This window comes from Ambystoma mexicanum, chromosome 8 (assembly GCF_040938575.1).
Source record: "Ambystoma mexicanum isolate Mex_15411 chromosome 8, UKY_AmexF1_1, whole genome shotgun sequence".
NCBI classification, from domain to species: Eukaryota; Metazoa; Chordata; class Amphibia; order Caudata; family Ambystomatidae; genus Ambystoma; species Ambystoma mexicanum.
In genome coordinates, this window is record NC_090929.1 from 894656059 (window position 1) to 894678034 (window position 21976).

The following is a 21976-nucleotide window of genomic DNA, read 5'->3' on the forward strand; positions in this document are numbered from 1 at the left end:
TTGTAAAGTGGATTACCAGGTTTCAGACCTGTAAAATACCCCTGTCTCCTCAGGTGACTCAGGCCCCCACCATTCCATCCTACATAAACTTGATGCCCCCAGGCTGTTCTTCTAGTCTACTTTTATTCTACCCATGTAGATCCAGGAACGTCATACTCCTGTTACTTTCATGGATTATTTTACTTCCTGTTCCTTAAAGCCAGGGATCTTAAACATGTGGCTCTCCAGATGTTTTGGACTACGACTCCCATGATCCATCACCATTGACTATGCTGGCTGAGGCTGATGAGCATTGTAGTCCAACACATCTGCAGAGCTAAAGGTTGCAGAACTCGGCGTCCAAGCAGAGGCCTGGAACTCCATACTGCCACAAGCACCTTATCATTTGACTTATGCTGGCCCTTTACCCACAAACACTGGTTGTTAATATTATACCTTGGAGTTGCACGTGTTAATAGCACTAGTGCAAGAAACAGGACGGGCGGTAAAAAGACTTCTGTGGGTCTTATGCTGCCTATGAGTTCACAGGGTTTGGTTGACCAGGGAATAGCACACGAGGCATGGAGTTGGCACAGGATGGCAGGTTAGCTGCTGGCAACCTTTCAGGAGGCAACCGTAAAACCATGACGAGGGAGCGGAGGTGTGCAGTGCTTCTTTGCCCCCCTGATTCTCTGATTTGTCAGAGCTACATTTTCAAAGCCTCTCTCTGAATGGAGCACAAGTGCATTCATCTCTCAGTTGACTCACACAGTTATTGTTTTGTCTGTGTCTTTCATTTGTTATAAAACAGCACTCAAGGTTGGTGGCTCTCATGGGGTAGGGATCCTGGGACGCTCCAAGGACAATGAACTGGCAGCCAGTGGGTTTTAGCAATGCGCTACATTTGTAAACAAAATGAACCCCCAAAAAATCTTTTTTTTGTGACTGCACCAGTAAATCATCAAGAATCGATTACTGGGAAAGAGGCTGGAGGAGAGCGATTCCCCCTCATTTGTATGGTACAGTAGCACAGATAGGAGCAAGAGGTTGGTTGGCTCTCGATTTACATCTACCTGTTCAGTAGTACACCTGGAAGTGGGTAGTTGAACTGGCTTTGGGGTCCCTGTTTCTCTGTGATGGCATACTCCTGAGGGCATACTTTTTTAATGAACATGTAATTGCAACTGCATGTGTATACCAAGTGCTTAATTTGTAAAACAGTAGGTGCCTGTGCCCAAATATGTTCTAGCACTTCTGTGACACTTGGGCAGTTCCACACCACTGCTGCCACCCAGGGTCGGACTGGGACAAGAAATAGGCCCGGTCACCCCAAAAAAAGTGTCCCACCCCTCGCCTCAAAAAGTGGCCCACCCCTCGCCTCACGACACTTGACCTCTGATGATAACACCGGAAGTGATGTAATTTGACCCCACACCAAAGTGACACCCCGGGAAGCGATGAAACACAACCTTTCACCCCTTGACAAAAATAGGAAGTGGCATCAAATAGCATTGTTCCTAAGTAAACTACACTACGAAAAATATGGTTATGATTTCACTAAGGTGATATACATTTCATACAAGAATGGATCACCATACGTATTATTAAGATCTGTGTGTATAGATCCATATTGTCAAATTACTGTGACTTCAAGCAGACGTCCAAGGCCACATGATAATATGGTATCATATAGCACTTACCCTTAAGCTCTTTTTTATAGAACAAATATGCATACAATATCACCCAACCTGTGTTGGTACTTATATCGACCCAAGAAGGATGAAAGCTTTTTGAAGAATAAAAAATGAAAAAATAAATTTGAAAAAAATGAATTTTTCCGAATTTCTTTTTTCAAACCAGCCCAAGCATGGCCTGAAACCGGCCCTTACTCCCCAGGGACGATTTCGGCCAGGCCAGGGGCCAATCCGACCCTGCTGCCACCACCCATAGTGCGACAGAGGCCAGGCCTTTGTGGGGCCTCAGGCTCCATTAGGAGCCTATTCATGAAGACAAAAAAAAGCACACACATTATTTTGCCGCAATGACCATCATCAAGGCAAAAGAAGGTGTGCGCTTTTTCTTTTGTCTTCATTAATAGGCTCCTAATGGAGCCTGAGATCTCACAAAGGCCCGGCCCCTGTCGCACTAAGCATGTGTGGCAGAGGCCGTGGATCGGGCTGCTGCTTGTTAATGAAGCAACAGCCTGACCCTTTGGTCATTTATCCTTTTTTTTTTCTTTTTTCAAACTGTGGATGCGTGCCCCCCCTGGGCATGAGGCTGCACCCCACCAGAGGGGTGCGCCCCACAGTTTGAATACCGCTGCCCTAAGCCCTCCCCTCCAGGACCATACACCAATATGAGTCCTAGAGGGGAGGGCTAAATCGCACATTTTCGCGATTATACCCAGCCCGAGAGAAGTGATGCAGTATCGATGAAAAGGGCCATCGATGCTGCATTCCCCCCCCCCCCTCTCCGCCGGGGGGTGGGGGCTCAGCCCCGACTTGATTTTGCCGGGGGGGGGCTCGGGCCCCAGAGCCCCCCCCGTACTCGGCGCCCCTGGTTGTGATTGCTTAAGGTGCATTTTCTTTCACTGGGTTTCATTATGTCTTTGTAGTGCAGCTGTAAAAGGTACCCAGTGATTTAGTCTTAGGTTCTCTTACTTGTGCACACTGAGGCCTCTAGGCGTATTGCGTCCTATAAGAACTAAATAATAATAATAATAATAATAATAATAATAATTCACGAAAAATGTTTCAGTGAAGCATTTTTTACCAAAACAAAAACAACTAAAAAACATAAAATTAAAAAAATATATATCTGGGGTGAGGTAATAGGGTAAAACAGGTGTGGAGGGGTTACATTGGCGTTATTAACATATGGAAACAGGGGTTTTGGGGGGACCACACCCAAATAAAATAGAAACATGTGGTGAATTTTCCGATAATTTTGTTTTTGGTAAAAAATTATTTGGTCAATTATTTTCGGTAAAATCACAAAGAACTGTTGTAAAACCCATTGGTGTCGGAGGAACGGAGGAAAGCCAGGACCCACGTGGTATGGGGTTTGTGTTGTTGTAGGAGGAGCATGGGATTGGGGTCGGTGGGTGGGAGGCAGGGCTCGCCACCTGGCAACATAGATCCACTCCTTTTCTTGGTACACTTCAACCCCTGCACAGGCGACAACTTTCTGGACTCGCTGTCCTGCTAGGATGTTACAGAGAGGTACTACGCCATCACATCCTATATATTAGTTATCTTGCATTACATGTGCTGACATGTCTACTAAGTAAGGGTAGCCTCCACAACGTTTACACCCCTCAGCCCCAAATCGTCCCTAGTGTTTCTACTAGATAGTTTTCATCATAGACGTATTAATTAACTGCAGTTCGTTTTCAAATGGTCTAAGAACTGTTATCAGTTATATTTTTCTTAAAGCTCTGTAACATTTTTAAGCCACAATAAATACATAAACTTAAAAAAAGAAAAGATAATAGCACAGAAAAAGACAGAGCGCTGACTGCATTCACAAGAAACTGGAGTGCAGTAGCCTTGAGCTGCTGATGTCACACAGTTCGTAAAGGTGGGAACCAGTCACCCTGGGCAATAACTGCCATTCACTTAAGCACATACATGTATGTTATCTGTTATCTTGCATTTGTATAGCGCCTCCTGCCATAGTTTATAGCGCCAAAGCACTTTGCCTGTCGGGGAGGCAAAGAAGGAGATGATAGAACATTCAGTAGTGGTAGGGTAGATAGCTGGGGTGAGGGATCGATAAGACACACACCAAGGCATGAGAAAAGAGGAAACGGTGGAGGAGGTATGTGTGGTTTCATGTGCTAATGTTGCCTGGAAAAAGTTGGCAGGTAGGTGACTTTTTTCCCTGACCCCTAAAATACTTTCCCCAAATAATCTTGGAGGAGTATCATTTTGTATTATAAACTCCCATCGCAGAATATTCAGAGAAAGTGTTTGATTTTAATGAGGGTGCACCTTTTGGGAACTGTCGCCCCTGGTGGCCATTTCCCATGCAACTTTATCACTGGACACCCTATCTCTACAATTGGACCGCATTTATTGTATGACTCAACTGTATCATTTGGGGCACAGCCAAGGGGAGAGATGGCTGGCGAGGAGGTGTTCTCTGCGCAAGGGGGATATGTCTGGAAATTACGAACTGAATGGTGAGCCTGTGTCACGAGGAAAACTGCTTAGTCTTAAAGAGGTGTATATCAGGACAGTTTCCACTGCAGAGTTAATAAGTTATTAAGGCATATATCTGAGCAGGGGAGACGCTCCATATGATCCAGACATGTCCTGAAAGCTACTCACATAGGAATGAACCATCCCACCCTCGCCACGGAAATGACTGGCCTGCTAAGGGCTGGCCCAGTCGCAGACTGAGGCAAGCCTGAACATGTGTAGGAAACTGTTGTATACAGATATAAATGCAATCATGGGGGATAATTCTAAGTGGACAGTGCTCTTTTGCTGACACGCTTCATCAGGTAGAGATGGGATCCTCACGAACAATTTTTATTGTATCAAAATCATTGTCATTAATTGGCCTACCTATGACATTGAAATTGCACTACTTGACACACACCCTGAGGATATTTAACGTATATGCAGGGGTGTTGCTAGGTCTGGACAAGATCAGGGGATAAGTTAATGTCTGGACTGGCGGGATTCGGGGCTAGCTATAGCCATTTGGTTGTAGTCCCTGAGCTTCTATCCGGGGCTACAACCAAATGACCCGGGGCTATAGCCCCCTCAGCCCCTCCCCCACCCCCAGAAACGCCTCTCTGTGTATGAGCTGAATGATTCGGAGGAGGGTTCTGCACATTTTGGCTCTCTGGGTGTTTTGGACTACTCCTCCTACCAGCCCTACCCAGGATATTCAATAGTGAGGAATCCTAGGAGTCGGAATCCAAAACATCTGTAGAGGCTGCAGACCGCTGATTTGAATCTGGCAAAATAAGCCTGTGCAAAATAATCCATTTACAACTAATGTATAGATCTGCACATTTTAACTAAATAATTTGGCAGACATATTTTGGAAATGTTGGCTTGGACACAAGCTTTGTCATAAGCAAAATAATCAATATTGTGCACACACGGCAGATTGCGCTGTATGTACAATTAGTCGACCAGTTGTTGAAGAGCCTACCTTCCTCGTAATGCTCTGCATCCAAGTTGTCCTCAGAAAAGTGGTAGATGCTTTCTTTGAGCTCCTTAGTGTGTTTAGTGTCTCTTTTCTGAGGAGGCTCCTTAGGCCTCTGTTGCTTTCGAAATTTCTTTGTTAACAGGGAGTGAACCTTTGCAAGATCCAGACTCATGTTTGAGGCCGCAAATTCATGAGCATTTTTGAAAAGCCTTTCGAAGAGGTTTAGGTGCTCCCCAAAACGCTGATCTAGAGAGACAATGTCACCCTTCAGTGTCTCCATGGAAATGTTGAGAAGGCCTGTCAGGCGCGCTAAAGATTTATTGCAGTAGAAATTACTCTCGGTCAAGTGGGATTCCAGATTTTTCATCCACAGGCCCATGTGCTTGACATCTTTTTTGAGCACCAGGAGGTCATTGTAGATTGAGTTATCCAGGTGGTCATCTCTAGCAGCTTCGTGGTTCGGTTCCATGTGTTCCACAAGGGTGTGCTTGCTTTTGAATTCTTCCACAGTGCTCTCCGTTGGCTTTCCTAACTCAGAAGGCATGTACGATTCGGGCGAGTCACTGTGGGCCTCACTCTGCATCTCAAGGACCTGGATCCGTTTTGTCAAGGCTTCAATGCTGGACTGCTGTGTTTCAAGTACTTTGGAGGTGGCATTGAGGACCTCATGCACCTGAAATATTGACATCTTTAGGGCCTCTGGTTGTTCTTCAGACAAAACCTCCATTATTTCCTCTCCTAGAAGGGCCTCGAGAGCCCTGTCGTGGCGCATTGCATCCTCCAAGAGAGAGCTAAACGAGCTGTCAAGATTTTTTATGTGACCTTGTATTGCCTCGTCTTCTTTTTTCAACAGACTGACATCTTCTAGAAATATTTTAGCTTGGGATGACAGCTGGGTGACACTTTGCATCATGTTCCTGTTTTGATCCTGCTGAGATGCGAGGGTCTGCTGGATGGGATGAAGGGCCATTGAAAGATCTTCAACTGAGTTTTGAAGGGAATTCTGTGAATACCGTTCTTTTAGCCTTAATTCGGCCAAAGTTCGGAAAATGTCTTTTAGAACACTGGTAATATTCCTTTTATCCTCTTCCAGCATATATAAGTCTGCAATAAGCTTCTGGCAATCACAATTCTTTATGTGCGAAAGTAGATCTTCATTGCTTTCCTGCAGATTCATGATGGTGTAGTTAAGTTCCACTAACTGCCGTTGAAAGGCAACCTTATTTTCTTCTAAGATAAGATCTTTTTCCATTATTAATGTTCGAAGCTCTTGGTCTGTTGTCTTGAACAGGGTTCTTAGATCTTTAAACCATTTCTCTAAGGTGTTGATGTTCTCAAATGCTGCGTCGGATTCTTGATAGAGGTCTTTTATCTGACGCTCGTGTTCCTCAAGAGTCTCGTTCATTTGGTGGATAGCGTCCTGGGTGTTTTCCACTTCTTTGGTGCCACAATATAGCCATAACACCGTGATGTTGCGGTTCAAAGCTTGAATCTCGTCCTGCAGAATTTCCTGCCCTCGCCTCATGTCTTCAATGCTGGTGTTCAATCCTAAAATGTGAGCTTGTTGAAGCTTGTGGTTTCTCTTGATTTTTACGTCAGTGTCTGCCTTCACCATGCTGATATTGTTATGAAGGGCCGTCTCCTGTGCGTGGTAAACACTATCCACATCCCGCTTCAACTGGTCCAAATGAACGACGTTCTCTTGAATCTTTGATTCAAACTTTGTCCCCAGCTCCTGGAGGTCTTTCTTGGCGGCTGCGCTTAGGTGGAATTTCTCAATGTTTTTCCTGTTCAGCTCAACATTTTCGGAGAGGTTTTGAACCTTGTTGGAGAGATCCTGCAGACTTTTATTGAAACTCGTCCAAACTGGGTTGAAATGTTCATGGAGGAAGTTTGCAAGATACGGCAAAAGCATTTTTTGTAAAATGTTTTCTTGAAATTCTGTAACAAAAAAAACAAAACAATTTAATCACACATTTAATGTATTAGAGCTGAGGTATGCATGTTGCACATGCTAGTTTGTTACACTGTCATCATGATGTGCTTAGATTGTGTATTCCACCTTTAATTAGGCAACATTTAAACTTAATTTTCCACCCAGGTGAGGTCACATCAGTGGAGCATTGTTTTACTTTTCTCATTCTATAGATTAACGTAAAGCACCATGCCCTTCCATGTTGTCCCCTCTCCTAAATCACTGGTTTCCATAGAGGAGTTGCAACATTATCAGTATAAAGGTTCAGTGACTTTGGCAGTTATTCCGGACAAGACCATCGGGGTGCAGAAATAGAACACTAACCAGAAGTTTAGCATTTAAGGCCATTTGCCATGCCTGCTGCCATTTCACACTTTGCTGTATGGAATGTCAGGCGGAGCAGCGGGGGGATACGAAGGTGTACAGGAACACACAAAGAAGCAGGAGGCAGAAGACCAAACATTCAATGTCACAGTGGGGCAGGAGATTGGTAGAGAAGGCGAGCGAATATACCAGCTATGTTACCAGGTCCCTCATAGGAAATTGTAGAAGGGAGGCGATTTGGGGCAGTAAGGAAGACAATGGCCCTCATTCCGAGGTCAGCGGTAAACCGCTGGTGCCACCTGCAATTGTGCAACAGACCCTGCAGGCAGACTCGTAGTGTGGAGGTTTGGAAAAAGGGTACTGGTAAGCTTACTGGCACACTTGTTGATTCTGGACCTCCACACTCGGAATGAGATCCAATGTATGCTTGGTGGGAAACAGGGGGAAATTAAGTGTGTCTAGGCATTTTAGGTATTTTTCTAATTTTGGGTTTGGGAAGGATGCCGGGATATAGCGTTTACATTTCATGAAGCCTCCGTGCATTTCCTCTGCAGTCTTTATTCTGATTTCACTTGTCCAGTAACAGGGCCATGGGTACATTTCTGGTGACGGGGAGGAGGGGAGGAGGATCTCTGGGGCCCATGAACCATATAAAATAAAGCATAGAAGGAGAACATATTAAACAGTTTTTTCCAGTTCACTGATGTTCCCGGCATGTGATAGAAAACCCAAATGCCATACGCTACCCTTTACTTTCAAACTATTGCACATCCAACACATCATTTACTAAGTATCCCTCTTTTCAATGGTTAACATCTTCGATTCTATACGATTCTGTGCTAAGAGGTGTACAAAATATATACCTAAATGTACCAAAAACAGGGAAAATCGGTTGTATATCATATCTACAAACACACACATACAAAATAATAGGACACTCTTTACAAAGGAGTCTGTCCTATGGCTAAATCTTTAGTTGTCCCGATGGAACAGGTAACTCATTATGTAGCCCGTCAGATGTTTTGGACTTCAACTCCCATGATCGCTAGCCAGCATTGTCAATGGTGAAGTATCATGGGAGTTTTAGTCGTAAACATCTGGAGAGCAGGCGCTCTGCAGTTCTGGACCCGATTCCGTCCCATTAAAGATGGAAACCATTATCTCACCTGCTCCTACATGCCTTTCGTAGGCACCAGCCATTATTGCATTGCCTGATATCGCAACAGCTTTATCAGCCTTTGCTTAGGATCCACCTAACTAAAGGTTTAGATATCTGTGTTGATAACCTTGAAGCACCAAATGACAGCGAGGCACATAACCCCCTTTACCTGAGTCGGTTTGGTTAATGTCATAGCCGGTGGTGATGTTTGATTTCAGTAAGATCTGTAGATCCACTAGGCTGCTAGTTGCTTGATGAACATCATTTTGAAGATCTGCCAGAGTGGATCTGTGATCTTGATTTTCTTTGGTGAGCTCTGTAGACTCCAATGTAGGTGTGGTGCCTGACAGATAGGAGAAAGCAGGGCTATTTGAATGCAGTGATGTACAGGATTACACTATCATGGCATACAATCATATCATGCACTATGGCTGTTGCCCACTCGGAGCCGAGGCATTGGTGTGAATTGGTGGACTTTATATATCTGTTGAAGTGGGAAGACACAGCCCACCTTCAATCACACAAACAAGCCAACTGACATTATCCACCTGAAGAGTCAAAGGTGAGGGGAGTGTGAGAAATGAAAGGTGAGTGGAGGCGGTCATTTGGTGAACGTCATAGTCGCTTCTGTAGACTTCCAAAAGATTTTGAGCAGAGGTAGACACACTGATAGGCTCAAGTTGAAAAGTAGCGTGGAGCAAGAGAGGGAATCGAACACAGAGGAGGCCAGGGGGCTATAAATCGCTGAAGCACCAGGTATTACACAACAGGTTGCAATTGAATGAACAAAATAGTGTAGAGGCATTCAGATAGCTTACTTTTAATAAAGCACACACATGCAGCAAATCGTACAGTGCCCTACCTTGGCACCTCTAGGTTCATTGCTATGTCAGACCGCCCCGGTTGATGGCAGATGTGAGAAGGACATGGCAACATGGGCACATGCCCATCAAGAATGCACACAGACAGGTGACAATAGCTCCAAAAATCATGCACATTTTGTTTTTTAATCTAAAAATGAAACAAGAATATATCCACATGACGGCATTAGGGCATGGGATGGGCAGGGTTGAGAGTTTCAACCAGAATATGTGAAGGAACAGTTCGGGAAAGGGGCTGCGAAGAAGAGTTTTACTGGCGACTGAAACCTTTCATGAGAGGATTGAGAAGACAGTGAAGATTCCATCCTCATCCCCATCTCCAGCTTCATCCTTTGGATAATGCCAACCGTGCTCTTTAATCAACACATTGACTGAGGTGTGCCAAACATTAGAAACATCCCTCGAATCAATATACCTCCTAACTCTTGTTGATCTTTATCAAGAGATTTCAACCCCTAATTGAGGTACAATTAGAATTAGCTGGTTCTCACTCAAAGACGCACACCTTTATGTTTTGCTGTTTAAAGTAATAGCCCAGAACAATGTCACAATCCTATGGCAATATTTCAGGCATTATGACAACAGTCAGATGACAGCAATTACCTGAAACGGTGTGTTATGGGGCTCTCTATTGTCCAGAATGCTCTCTTATCTAGCACTGCCATTGCCATTCAGTGAGTGAGTGAGAGTGTGAGTTTTGATGAACTAATTTCCTTTAGACTTTGATCCTGAGCCAATTGACAACTTGTTTCAAAAGAAACTAAGATAGTATAATTAAGATTCTCGGTCAAAGATCGTGATATTGAGATTTACCAAAACTGGTGGGCCTTATGCAATTTTCAGAACAGATCTAATGCTGGAGCATGTCGGGTTAATATTGGTCGCTTGTTCCGGGTCCTGGGCCCACAACCCAGAAATATTCAGTCTGTTCTTCAAATTAATTTTGATGAGCAGTCCCTGGTCCCCTGATCGAAGGTGTCCACCTTTCATGCAGCATCTAAACAGATCTGTAAGGTGTGTTGGGGTTTTGCGGTTTAGACATTTAAAAAGGAGGTTGAGTGCTTTAAATTGACATTTCTTTGACAGCGAACCAATGTAATGCTCTCCTTGCCTTGGGTATGTGATCCCAACATCTATGGCACCATTGTGAGTCAAATTAACTTCATCGACATTGCTCGTCTTGGCTCTTCCATGAAGGATGATTCAACAGTTCAATGACATTCTGGGTGCTACAAATAAGGATAACAAAGTGAACATGCTAAAATAACACTGCATTCCTGATGACTGCATGCCGGTAAATAGAGCAGAAGTGCAGGATAATCTGTTTTCTGGCACATATGCTCTGTGTCTTGCCAATTTCCCATCCGGAATGCTAATATTAAATTATCCGCCATATTTTACTATACAGCAACTGCGTGTCTCCAAGTGAGCTGGATAACAAATCATTTGCTGTAAAAGATGTTTGGTTTCGGATGGCAGCAGACAAGGGCCATTTTATTGAAATCAATTTGTGGTTGTACCGGAGTGAGCACGGTCAGTGAGCCCAAGTCTCCAATAAGTTTAAGTAAAATGAAGGATTAATCAGTGCATTTTGAAGTAAATCTTTCTAAATATGTTGTTTGTTTCCACGTTAGGTTGATAATGATCCAATGCATCAATTTATATTGATCATTTAAGAGCAAATAGAACCCAGGGATGGCAAAGTGTCACTAGTGAAGGGATATTATTTGCATTTGTCAACCCCGTTGTGACGGATGGTACACAACTCTATGTGACATCAGTCAAGCAGCAACAACAAGGTGACAAGCTAACTAGGTTCATTTGCTGCATACAGGAATGACTGCAACAATGATTGCCATCATCAAAACAAAGCTACGACCGAAGCAATAAAAAACTACAACAGCAGTAAAAGCATGAAGAATTCCCTGCAAATAACCCTTCCTCACAGTTTTGGGACACAAGAAAAAGTGAAAAGCCTAGGTATTATTTCAGATAAAAAATGTTCCTTTGATCTGTTAAATCAATTGAGTAACATTTTGATTCTTCTCCCTTCGTGAACTCCAAAGGATCCCTCAGTTTATCCTTAGTGAAAACCAGGCTCCTCTCTGCTAGGCACACAAGGGAACAACCGATTGAAGTGTTGAAACATCCTTCATGGAAAAGCCAAGGCATGCAATGTTAGTTAAACTTCATTGACTCAAAATTCTTCCCTAGATGTTGGGATCACATATAGAAGGAGAGAAGACCCTTACATCGGTTCCAAGTGCAGACATGGATCAATTTAAAGGACTCAACCTAACATATAAATGTCTAAATAGCAAAGCTGTAGCATACCCTGCAGATTTAATTAGATGATGCACGAAAGATGGGTAGCTTACATCCAGTACTGTTTTATATCTCCTAATTCATTGGAGGAGCAGACTGAATGTTTGCGGCTTCAGGCATAGGGCCTGTAACTATCTATCAATAATAATCAGATGAGGTACGTTCTGAAATTGTTTGAGGCCCACCTGTTTGGATAAATCCCACCATCCATATCTTTGCCTGATTATCTTTCGTTTACTATTTTAGTGATTTTTAGAAGAATTTGCCAATTAGCTCAGGACCAGAGTTTAGAGGAAATTAGTTAACTCACTCACCCACTCACCAACTTATACATTACACACCTGGGCAAAAGATTCTCCACTGTTGTGGTACCACTCTGGTGGTAAATGACTTTCAAAATTCAACCTACAAAATCACAACAGAAGAAAATGCCTTAAAACAGTTGTAAGTTTGAGAGGGAAAGAGAATAAGCCTAAGGCCATAGTATGTCGTATGTAAGTAACGATGAAATGAAAGACTGACACATGCAGAGTTGTTACATTACTGTCAGACATTTTGATCTGTTATTTTAAATAAAGTGTCCATGTTATGAGGAGTTATGAGGAGTTAAAACAACTGCATATGATCATGTTGAAATGATGTGACCCTAGGGATAAATATCCTGAGCATATCATACTCATGAATTTACAAGAATGTTGTAATACATATCACATGCGTTTATATACATTTTGAAAGTACAACATTCAATCTACTTTTTTCATTAAAAACAAGAAACATCTTAAGACAATTATAATATATTCTAAAATAAAAGAAGTTGTACAGCTTACCTCCTGGGTAGGGGTTTTCCTTTTCTCTTTCTGTCCCTGTGATGTGAATGGCAGGAATCGGAATAGCATTTGGATCTGCAGTAGAGAGACCACATTGCACATATTACCAAAGACTGACATTGAGTTTGCCCCCAAAGCCCAGGGATTTAGTCTCAATATGTCCAGTCAATTAATTCCGAAATCTAGAACATTTCATTACCAGTAACAACACAAAACATGTTAGACTTCCATGCTTTGAATCTCCAAAGGGAAACTTAACTGATCAGCCATATATTGTACCCATCATTAAACAGTTCTCGGCCTATGCTGCAATACATAAAATATTGATGTGAATCGCTGTTTCTGAAATGCTTAACCCCCCTCACTGCCATCACCCCTCCTCGTAAATAGACCCATTTGATAAAATCCCAATATTTGTAGATTCAGCCTGCGACTCATTGTCCAGCTTCATTTGGGATCAACATCTCATCGCCATCCTAGGGGACTTGACAATCTTCCAAGCACATCCTGGATGCCATTTTAGCACAGAAAATTACATCGCTGCACCTCCGCTCACACTACGGCCTCAAAGCTAGACACTGCACAATAGTAACAGCCAACAATGACTTTGCCCTGCTCCAGACTCATGAAACCACACTTGAATCAAACTAGAAAGATACCACTGTAAAAGACATTGTGACACAGATGGGCCTCATCACATCCCTCCTCCTGTACCTCACTTATCCATCTATAAATCTTAAGTCCATCTAAAGGTTTATGACTGACATGTGTGGTGTAGCACCTTTATTCCACTCTAGAAACACATAAACAGGCCAACAAACATCTCAAAGTGAAGTTGTTCACACCTGTCCTAGAAATTCTAAAGAAAAGAAGTCACACAAATGTGAGGCAATAGAGATTATCTTTCCTAAACACAGGCAACGTTTCATTCCAGCACAATGAGGCACTAGGGAGAATCTGTCACGAATGTTAGTGAAGCAAATTGCACATACAAACTCACAATTACAATCTGACTACAAAAAATAGTCTTCAAAGTCTTAGATGCAATAACTCTCCACAACCTTGCAGGACCCTCTGGAACAAAATGGCCATCCACATATTCTGTTAAATAGAAAACATTCACAGACATCTAGCCCCAACCTCATAATGAACTCTCACTATAGCAAGCCACACAGCATCTCCCTCCCAAAATCTACATCCCAACACCCTCAGCATCTCCCAACGTCTCATGCACACAAAACTGTGAGAACTGTTGAAGAAGGTCTGGAAGCCCATTTCCCAGATGACACAGGCCCCACCTACCACCTTCAAATACATCCTAACACTGCTGATTGCTTCCGCTCTTTTCCAAGCACGCGACAACACCTCACTGAAATATGGGGTTGTCACTCAAGGACTCCAAACTGCACAGGAAACTGTCACCGGGTTCAGAAGATCACACCAATTATTGACACGCCTTTAAACTAACGTCCTGCAAAATTCCCTAAATTGTTCTTAGACAATATTTATTTGTTTGTTTGTATTTTGTAAAGTGCCAACCATAAAGGCAATCACTGTGTAGTGAAGAAACACACTTCTTGTTGGGTCTCACTCAAAAAGACTGCAGATTGTTCCAAGGCACATAAACCACAGCAATCTCAATTAAGGATGACCTACACAAACTGACAACAAAGCAGCCGGGGCCCTCATACTTCTCAGCTTAATTGAATCCCTTGACATGGTCAACTATTAAACTCTAATTCCAGGCTTCAGAAGCGGAGCATCGTAGGAACAGAACTGGCATCGCTCAAATCCTTCCTTCTTCAACATGTGAAAGGTGGGAAACCAGCCACTTCTAACAAAGATTTTTATTAAAACCAGTCGCAGGCTGAAAAAAGGAATCTTTCCCTCTACTACACCTGCTTACATAGAAAGGCCAGTGTGTGTGCCACCTAGCTGGCATACTATTCGATACCCACAACCAAAACTCTAATGGATTGTATTTGAGAATGCTGCCAGGTGACATTCCCTACGGAGGGTCCCTGTCTCCCTTGCCAATTTGGAAGTTTGTATTTATTTATTTATTTATTTACTTATTTATTATAAGTATTATAATAATATTATATTATTATATTATACAATAAGAAAATACTGTTTCAAAGCACCCACAGGGCAGGGAGGGAGCAGGGGAGGGAAATACATTACAACACAATACTTAAGAACAGATGGTGGAGGGACAAACCTACCATGCTTTGTGAGTATTCAGAACGTGCAAGTGAAGAAAGGAAGAGGGAAGAGGTGGTAAATGCTGGGGGGTCCAAGTTCAATGTAGAGCCACAGACGAAGTGCTAGGAATGTTGAGTGCTACAGCCTTGGCTGCGGGAGGTGTAAGTGTGAGCCTCCAGAGCGGAGGGTGTGCAGATGCTGAGTGCTGTGGAAAGACAGGAGCTGGGAAGAATTGGTGTGGGAGGTCAAGTCCCAGAGGATGCATGAGGGCCAAGTACACCAGTTTTAAAGGGTGTCTTTAAACATGCCCATTCAGCTATCGCTCAAATACCTGAAGGTGATGAGGTTATAGAACTGGGGCAAGGCTTGGATTACCCATGTGGGACAAGAGATATGGACATGGAGAGAAGTAATCACTTATTAGACTACGGACTACCATGAATTTAACGAATCTGAAATGTCTGAAGGAGAAAAAAACAAAAGTTATTTTACGAAAAATTATTTTAGTTTTTTTCTCCCCCCCCGACATTTCTGACAACGTGCTCCCACACAACCCCTTATTTACCCTTTGGTGGCACACTTCGTTGTGAACCGCCGATTTCCTGTGTCCCTTCGACGCTTGTTCCCTTCACTTCCATGATCGGGAACTGGTGCCGTAGGGTCCTCTTTTTTAACATCTTTACTTTTCGGGGAGCCGGGGACACCCCGACAACCCTTGAAGCATTACAGTGAACAAGGGTAAGGGGGACACCCCGTAAATCACGCTCCCATTGATCTCTGTAATGGCTCTGAATGGGAGACATGATTGAAATGTTCAGCTATACGAAATGTTCGTACAGTCAAAATGCGATCAAATCTCCCATTTGGTTTAATAAATTCAAACAATTGTACGGATTCCTTAGAATAGATTGGAAACCCCACGCATGAAGCAACACTACAGAAAGTTGGGTTGGACTAAAATACGGTTGTACCTCTGCTCGTTTGGGAACAGCCATGCAGTGATCGCATTTTAAAGCCCGTATATCCAGATATGGCTCTAGTGCCTAGAAGGATGGTGTTCCAGAGTCGGGGGGCTAGGTGAGAGAAGGGTGAACCACCTATGGTCTTTTAGAGGAGGTGGGAACTACAAGTGCAATGTGTTTGTCTGATCTCAGGTTAAGGAATGTTTGTGTTGATGAACACAATTAAACTAACCAGGAGCTACAACGGATAGGATTTCCTGTGCCTCTGCTTATGGGGGATAACTTTAATAGGACAGTCGATCTCACACTGACAAACTTAATAGATCTATAAAAGCGATATGCAAGAACCATACCATGCCTTGATCCAAGAAATCTCTGAAAAGGAGTGCTAACTATTGGATGAAGTACTCCCTATCTGGGTTATAAGCATTTTGCTAGACAACTAGAGAAAGTAAAATGTCGAGTTGCTTCATAGCATACATCTGAAACCTTTGGCTCACAGATATTTTGTACTACAATTCCCATCAGCTCTGAACCCCATAGTACATGTTGTGCACCATAATGCAAAATATTTGGAGAGCCAAAGTTTGCAGACTCCAGCTTTATACAGTCACAGCAATGCAATGTGGCTTACAATATTCTACTTTAATACAGTTTTGGGTATTTTATTCCTTATAATACATGGCTGCACTGTCATCTTCTTTAATACTTGGTCTCTTGGTTACTCTAAAGCTATTCCAGTAATTAGTTCATATAATCAATCTAGGTTCTTTGTGGATGAAAACAAAATATATGTAGCGAGTAATATGTTGCAAAAACCTGTTTGAGCAGCTTACCATAATGCATTTAACAGCCTTCCCTGCATTACACTGCAGCAGTGTCCAAAATAAACAAACTAATGTAAACATTTCCTTAATAGCTCATGGCTGTAAACTGTCACAGAAAGCTATTTCCCAGTAAAGGAAATTGGAAAGCTAAGCACAAATTTAATTAAGTGCTCCAATGGCTGCTGGCATCCTGCTCTGTGCTGGCTCATTTAGCAGGCATTCTGGATTCTGTTACAATTATAGAAGTGATGTCTCAGGCGATTAGTACCTGCAGCAAAATATACAAGGAGTCTGAAGGGCCCTGAGCCCTCAACAGATGGTAAAGCTCACTTCCATGCAGCACGTTCATGATGTCCTATTACCTGTTACACACTCTGGCTTCACTCCCCGAAAATCATTATCTTATACCAGTGCACACTCCACCTGCCCCCACCAGCTTCCACTGTCTCCTGTCCCTCTTGCTAGCCCATGTCTCATGTCCCCATCCTTCCAGCTTCTTTGCTGTGCCTCCACAACTGCACACATTGGCTCCCCCTGACACCATATGTCAGGCTCCTCTTTTGAGATTGCCCCTCTTCCATTTCTTGTAGTTGCATTACCTTGAATGCATGTTCCAGCCATGTGAGCAAACCTGGTCCTGTGACACTAATAGCTATAAGCCCTTTGCAGAAGAGCTTTATCAGGCAGTATCAGCACCAAGGCCCAACTTGGGCCATGGGCCTTGCTATTTGGTAAAGAATCCCCCACTGCGATGGGTGGTTTGTTTAAGAAATGATGTCACCACTATACCCCAAAACACCCTTATAGCTATACTGCATGTATAGGCTCCAGACAGCTGTCAGATAATGCCATTTATGTATTTTATGTTGAAAATAGAAAAACCTTTGATTGATCACACCTTCAAAATAGGGGATTTATGAGTTACATAGAAGGTTATTTAAGAGACTGTTAAGACTTTGACAGACACCATGAACAGAATATATCTTAATTGGGCTTCCTTAAAGTATGTACGAGAGTCTTTATCATAGAATATTTCAGTCAGAAGAATAAGGAAAAGAAAAAAGCTGATCCATTAACTTAAAGATGTTGAGGGTCTTACTATGTCCACATTCAGGTGTCCGATTAGGCTGGCAAAGTTAGTATTGATCAGATTTGATGAGTGCCAATTATCTCATTGTTTCACATTCTCGCCTCTTTCATCAAGTTTAAAAATTCGAGGTAATCTAGGAATAGTGTTGGAATTTCAGATGTATTATGCCTAATCTTTTAGACATAGAGTTTCCGAAAGTTCGGCAATGTGATTAAGGTCCTGGTATTGTACGGTCTAGATTTGATGAGATAATCAGAGTTTTGTCTCCGTAGCACATTATATTCCCTGCCATGTTTGTATATTCCTAGTAAAACTTTGTTCAAGGGAAAAGATTCCACCAGTGGTTCAAGTGCAGGTTCATGAAAGGTGGAGGCAAGAGCACTCTTGCCTCGACCGCTTGAATAATGAAAAACACAGATCTGGCCTCATTTGCGATGCCACCTGCCTCTGGTGCTGTATATACTTGGTCATTTTTATGAACCCTTCCCCTCTTTAGTCTTGAAAACTGAGTTCTAGTTGAGTCGATCAAATGTCTTTCAAAAATCCTAATGAATGGCTGCCAGAAGATCAGGGAGAGAGCGGTATCACCATCATCGTTGTATAATAATAATTTTCTTACTTTAATTAATGTAACATTTTGTAAATCTTCGCAACTGACCCGTGCATATGTTCTTAAAACACTTGTTGTTGTCTGCTACATCGGATGTATGCTACTTTCAGCAAACAGGAGTCACTTTCGCTTCTATAAAGAGATTTAGATGCCATTAGTCTATTGCCTCGTGGGATGCCGAATTTATGTTACAACTTCAAAAGATGCTTGGATTTCTCTTAGCATAAGAAAGTAAATCATATAAATGCTAATAATACTAGGCTCAAGGGATTTAGGATAGTTTCCTTAATATATTATTTTGTTAATGAGGACCTTAATCTTTGGTGTTCATTTAAAGCTGAACAACAGAGACCTGTGGTTCAGTTGTTTTTGATGGAGATGGTGGGATCATGATCCAATGTGGCATACGTGGTATGATCTTGAAGTTGTCTCTGGCATTCTAAATCCTAATCCACAGTGTTAAGGATAACAAGAGCGCCTCCCTTATCTGCTGGACGAATAGTTATTCTTTGAAGGTTGTAAAGATCCTTAATAAGTCTAATTTCATGGGGTTTGAGGTTCTTATGTGGCGGGGTTCTGTAGCTAATCCATTCAAGATCTTGAGTAACCAGTCTTTGGAAAATATCAATAGAGAGTACATTTATAGGTGGTATAAACACACTCTAAATTCCTGGAAGTCGGGCATGTTAGTAGGTTTATCAAAAGTTTCCAATTCTTCGAAGAACACTTTCAATTTGAGCTTTTTTACAAACCTATATAGTTCAATCTTACTGTTAAATAATGTAGTACCGTAAGTAGGGACGAAAGTCAAACCTTTTTGTAATGTGTCTTCTTGACGCAGTTGTGTTCGAAGCCCCCTGGGGATGCGTTGGTTCTTAAAATACCGGCCCAGAGTAATTGCGTGAAGTTTCCTATCAATCTCCTTGTGTACCAAATACTCTAATTGTTTGATCCGTTTCGCTGGATCCTCCACATTTGCAGCCACAATCACCTTTCCCACATGATAAGTGCGCCCAGAAACACTTGTGTGCAGGCACGTTATAAATGACATCATATCATAATGGACATAGGGTTGAGGCTGCACTCTTAGGAGAAGATCCAGGTTGAGGGTATTTCACATGAGTGGGCATGGGTCATCTGTCATTCTTGTGCTTGCATGAAGATAACATGATCGGGCCACTGGCCAGTAACAGCATCTGACATGCAAGCGTGCCCAGAAGTTTTCTCCTTATACATGATGCCAATGCACATCCTGGTCTCTGTTTAAAGGATCGACACTGAGAGGAAACTAAGTGCCAAGGACGAGTATGCCCGTCCTTTTTGCATAGACTTGCATAATAGCCTGGCAGTTAAGGGATTAAGTGCTGCACTTTCCCTCTTTTCCAAATGATGACACCATTACAGACAATTTCGGCACAATTATTTGGACTAGCAGCACACTCCTCTGGTACATCTACACAGATGTCCACATTGCTCAACAACATTCCACAATGGAATGGCCAGAGGACCACCTGTGACACGCACAATGTACACCACTCTACTCGTGACAAGTGATCCACATCAGAGATGAGACACTGTAGTTCAGAAAATTAGTATTATTGCTCTATTTTCAGACATCAAATATCTAAAACACTAAACATGATTGAACCATAAACAGAATTCCAGCACGGATGCAGCAAGCGAAGAAAAGCCATAACAATATATAGAACATGCTAAAGTAATTTTTGCGCATGGCACTGGCTGCGTCTCAGTGTAGCCCCATCTCCGCTTTTGGCATCTATGCATGCAGGTGAGCCCAAAAGTATTGTGGGTCCTGTAGTCTTAGCCGCAAATGCTGATCCATAAATGCCACCCTGGATGCACTGCTCCTATCGGTGGCATCGACCATGGCAGCCAAGTAACCCTCTAGGGCTGCCGTTATCCTATTTGCCACTGCCATGTTTTCTGCTTGGTAGTGCAATTGGAGGCATACTTGTCAGTGGGCTGTGTGCTGAACCCCATTGGGTTGTCAACCTAGCTTAGCCCGGGTAGCTGTTGCCTCTTTCTGGGTAGACCTTTCATCTTCCCGGGCCTCCCCTGCCCTTTCCACCAATGCAAGCCTGTAACCTACAACAAGAGCTCGAAACGCTGCTCTTCAACCAGTCGCTTGATTAGGCTCTATACTATGAGTCTTCCCCACTTTGATCCTGAGTTCCGCGCCTGGTTCTTCTCTTTGCATCGTTTTTACCGCTTCTTGTTCTTCTCATCTGTATTATTGATTACGTGTGCATGCCCTGAGGACTATGGGCATGTGGTGCAACGGTATAAGACTTTTAAATAAATAACTAATAAATAACCTCCTAAAATCAACCGATGAGGCCTTAACCATAAGTGCCCCTTTTTGCTAGCTGGTGCTGGCTCATCTCTTCCTCACACGTTTTGAAGCATTGAAGCAGTGTGGGTGCGTCTTATTGGTGCGGGCTATCCTTCCAGCAGGTTGGGGTTTGACAGTCTTTCCTGTCTGCGAGTTTACTGGTCCAGGGATGTGGCTAGGGCTGGTCCTCCTGATGATGGGGTGGGTCATCTGTGCCCCCTGATGTGCCTACCTGTGGCTAGCCTTGGACCACTTCCTCCTCCTGCTACTCGCCATCCACATCCAGGGGTGGCATACCAGGGTCTACTACCTCCCAAGGGCTTCCTAGTGAGCAGCATTGTGGCGTGAGACGGAACGGTTATGGGTTGGACCCGGTATTGTTATGCATTGGTCTTGATCAGGTACATATCACAACAGATCTATTTGGATACTAGCTGCTTGGGTGACCAACATCTGGATTCCCCTTCACCTGACATTTACATACATCATCACTTCAAGCATGGTCGAAAGACCTCTACAGATCTATTCGCTTTGTCCTATGGGAATTGATGTAAATGTGGTCTTGGAGGCATCAAAGCTGTCTCCTGCCACACAGGCATGTGGTCCTTGACAATGAACCAGAGCAATCTCATGTTTGTACCCATGGATTCATCGGTATCAACAAAAACCCGTCAGGCTTGGCAGCATGTGATGTACATAGCTACATAACATAATTGGTTTCTGCATCTTAATATGTCTGTACACTGTGAGGGTTAGGACATCACATGCTGGCACACAAACATTCTCCCGCACTTGCTATGGAGTGTACATATTTTGGGTAGACACTTTGGGTGACCAGCCCACTGCACATTGCACACAGAGAGGACCATAGCATTTTTGGATTCTTCGCCTGTATCAGTAGCTGCTGTGGCTTGTTAACCAATACCGTCACTGGCAATGGCATGAAGCACCCTTACTACTCCCTACTATGCTGGTTTAAAACTGTTGTCAGCAGGTACACCACCTGCTGTGCCACGGGCATGGGCCCAAAATTAACCTAGGGATTTGCTGGGAGCATCAGCTTCCTACTCCTACCTAGGAACATTCTCATGTTCCCATACGCAGAATCAAACGGTGGCTAAGTCTAGGAAACAATTCAACCATCTACCCAGAAGCCTAGAAGTACCTTCGGATACCACCATCAACCAATCACCCAATGGAGGGGGCTTCGGCACCCAAGAGGGGTGAGAGTTCAGCAACTGCTGAGGAGGACAATAGTCCAGAAGCTACCCTATTGAGAGGAGGTGGCGATGC

The 21976-nt window shown here is 43.2% G+C and overlaps 1 protein-coding gene across 1 annotated transcript in view; it reads right to left on the minus strand.

Annotated features, from left to right (window-relative positions):
* Window positions 1-21976, minus strand: part of MMRN2 (multimerin 2) — a 181046-nt gene that overhangs the window by 16468 nt on the left and 142602 nt on the right. The window contains exons 4-6 of the mRNA XM_069610778.1: window positions 12637-12711; window positions 8773-8946; window positions 5149-7086 (exon numbers count right to left, since the gene is read on the minus strand). Coding sequence (XP_069466879.1) covers window positions 5149-7086; window positions 8773-8946; window positions 12637-12711 — 2187 coding nt within the window. The remainder of the gene's footprint in view (window positions 1-5148; window positions 7087-8772; window positions 8947-12636; window positions 12712-21976) is intronic.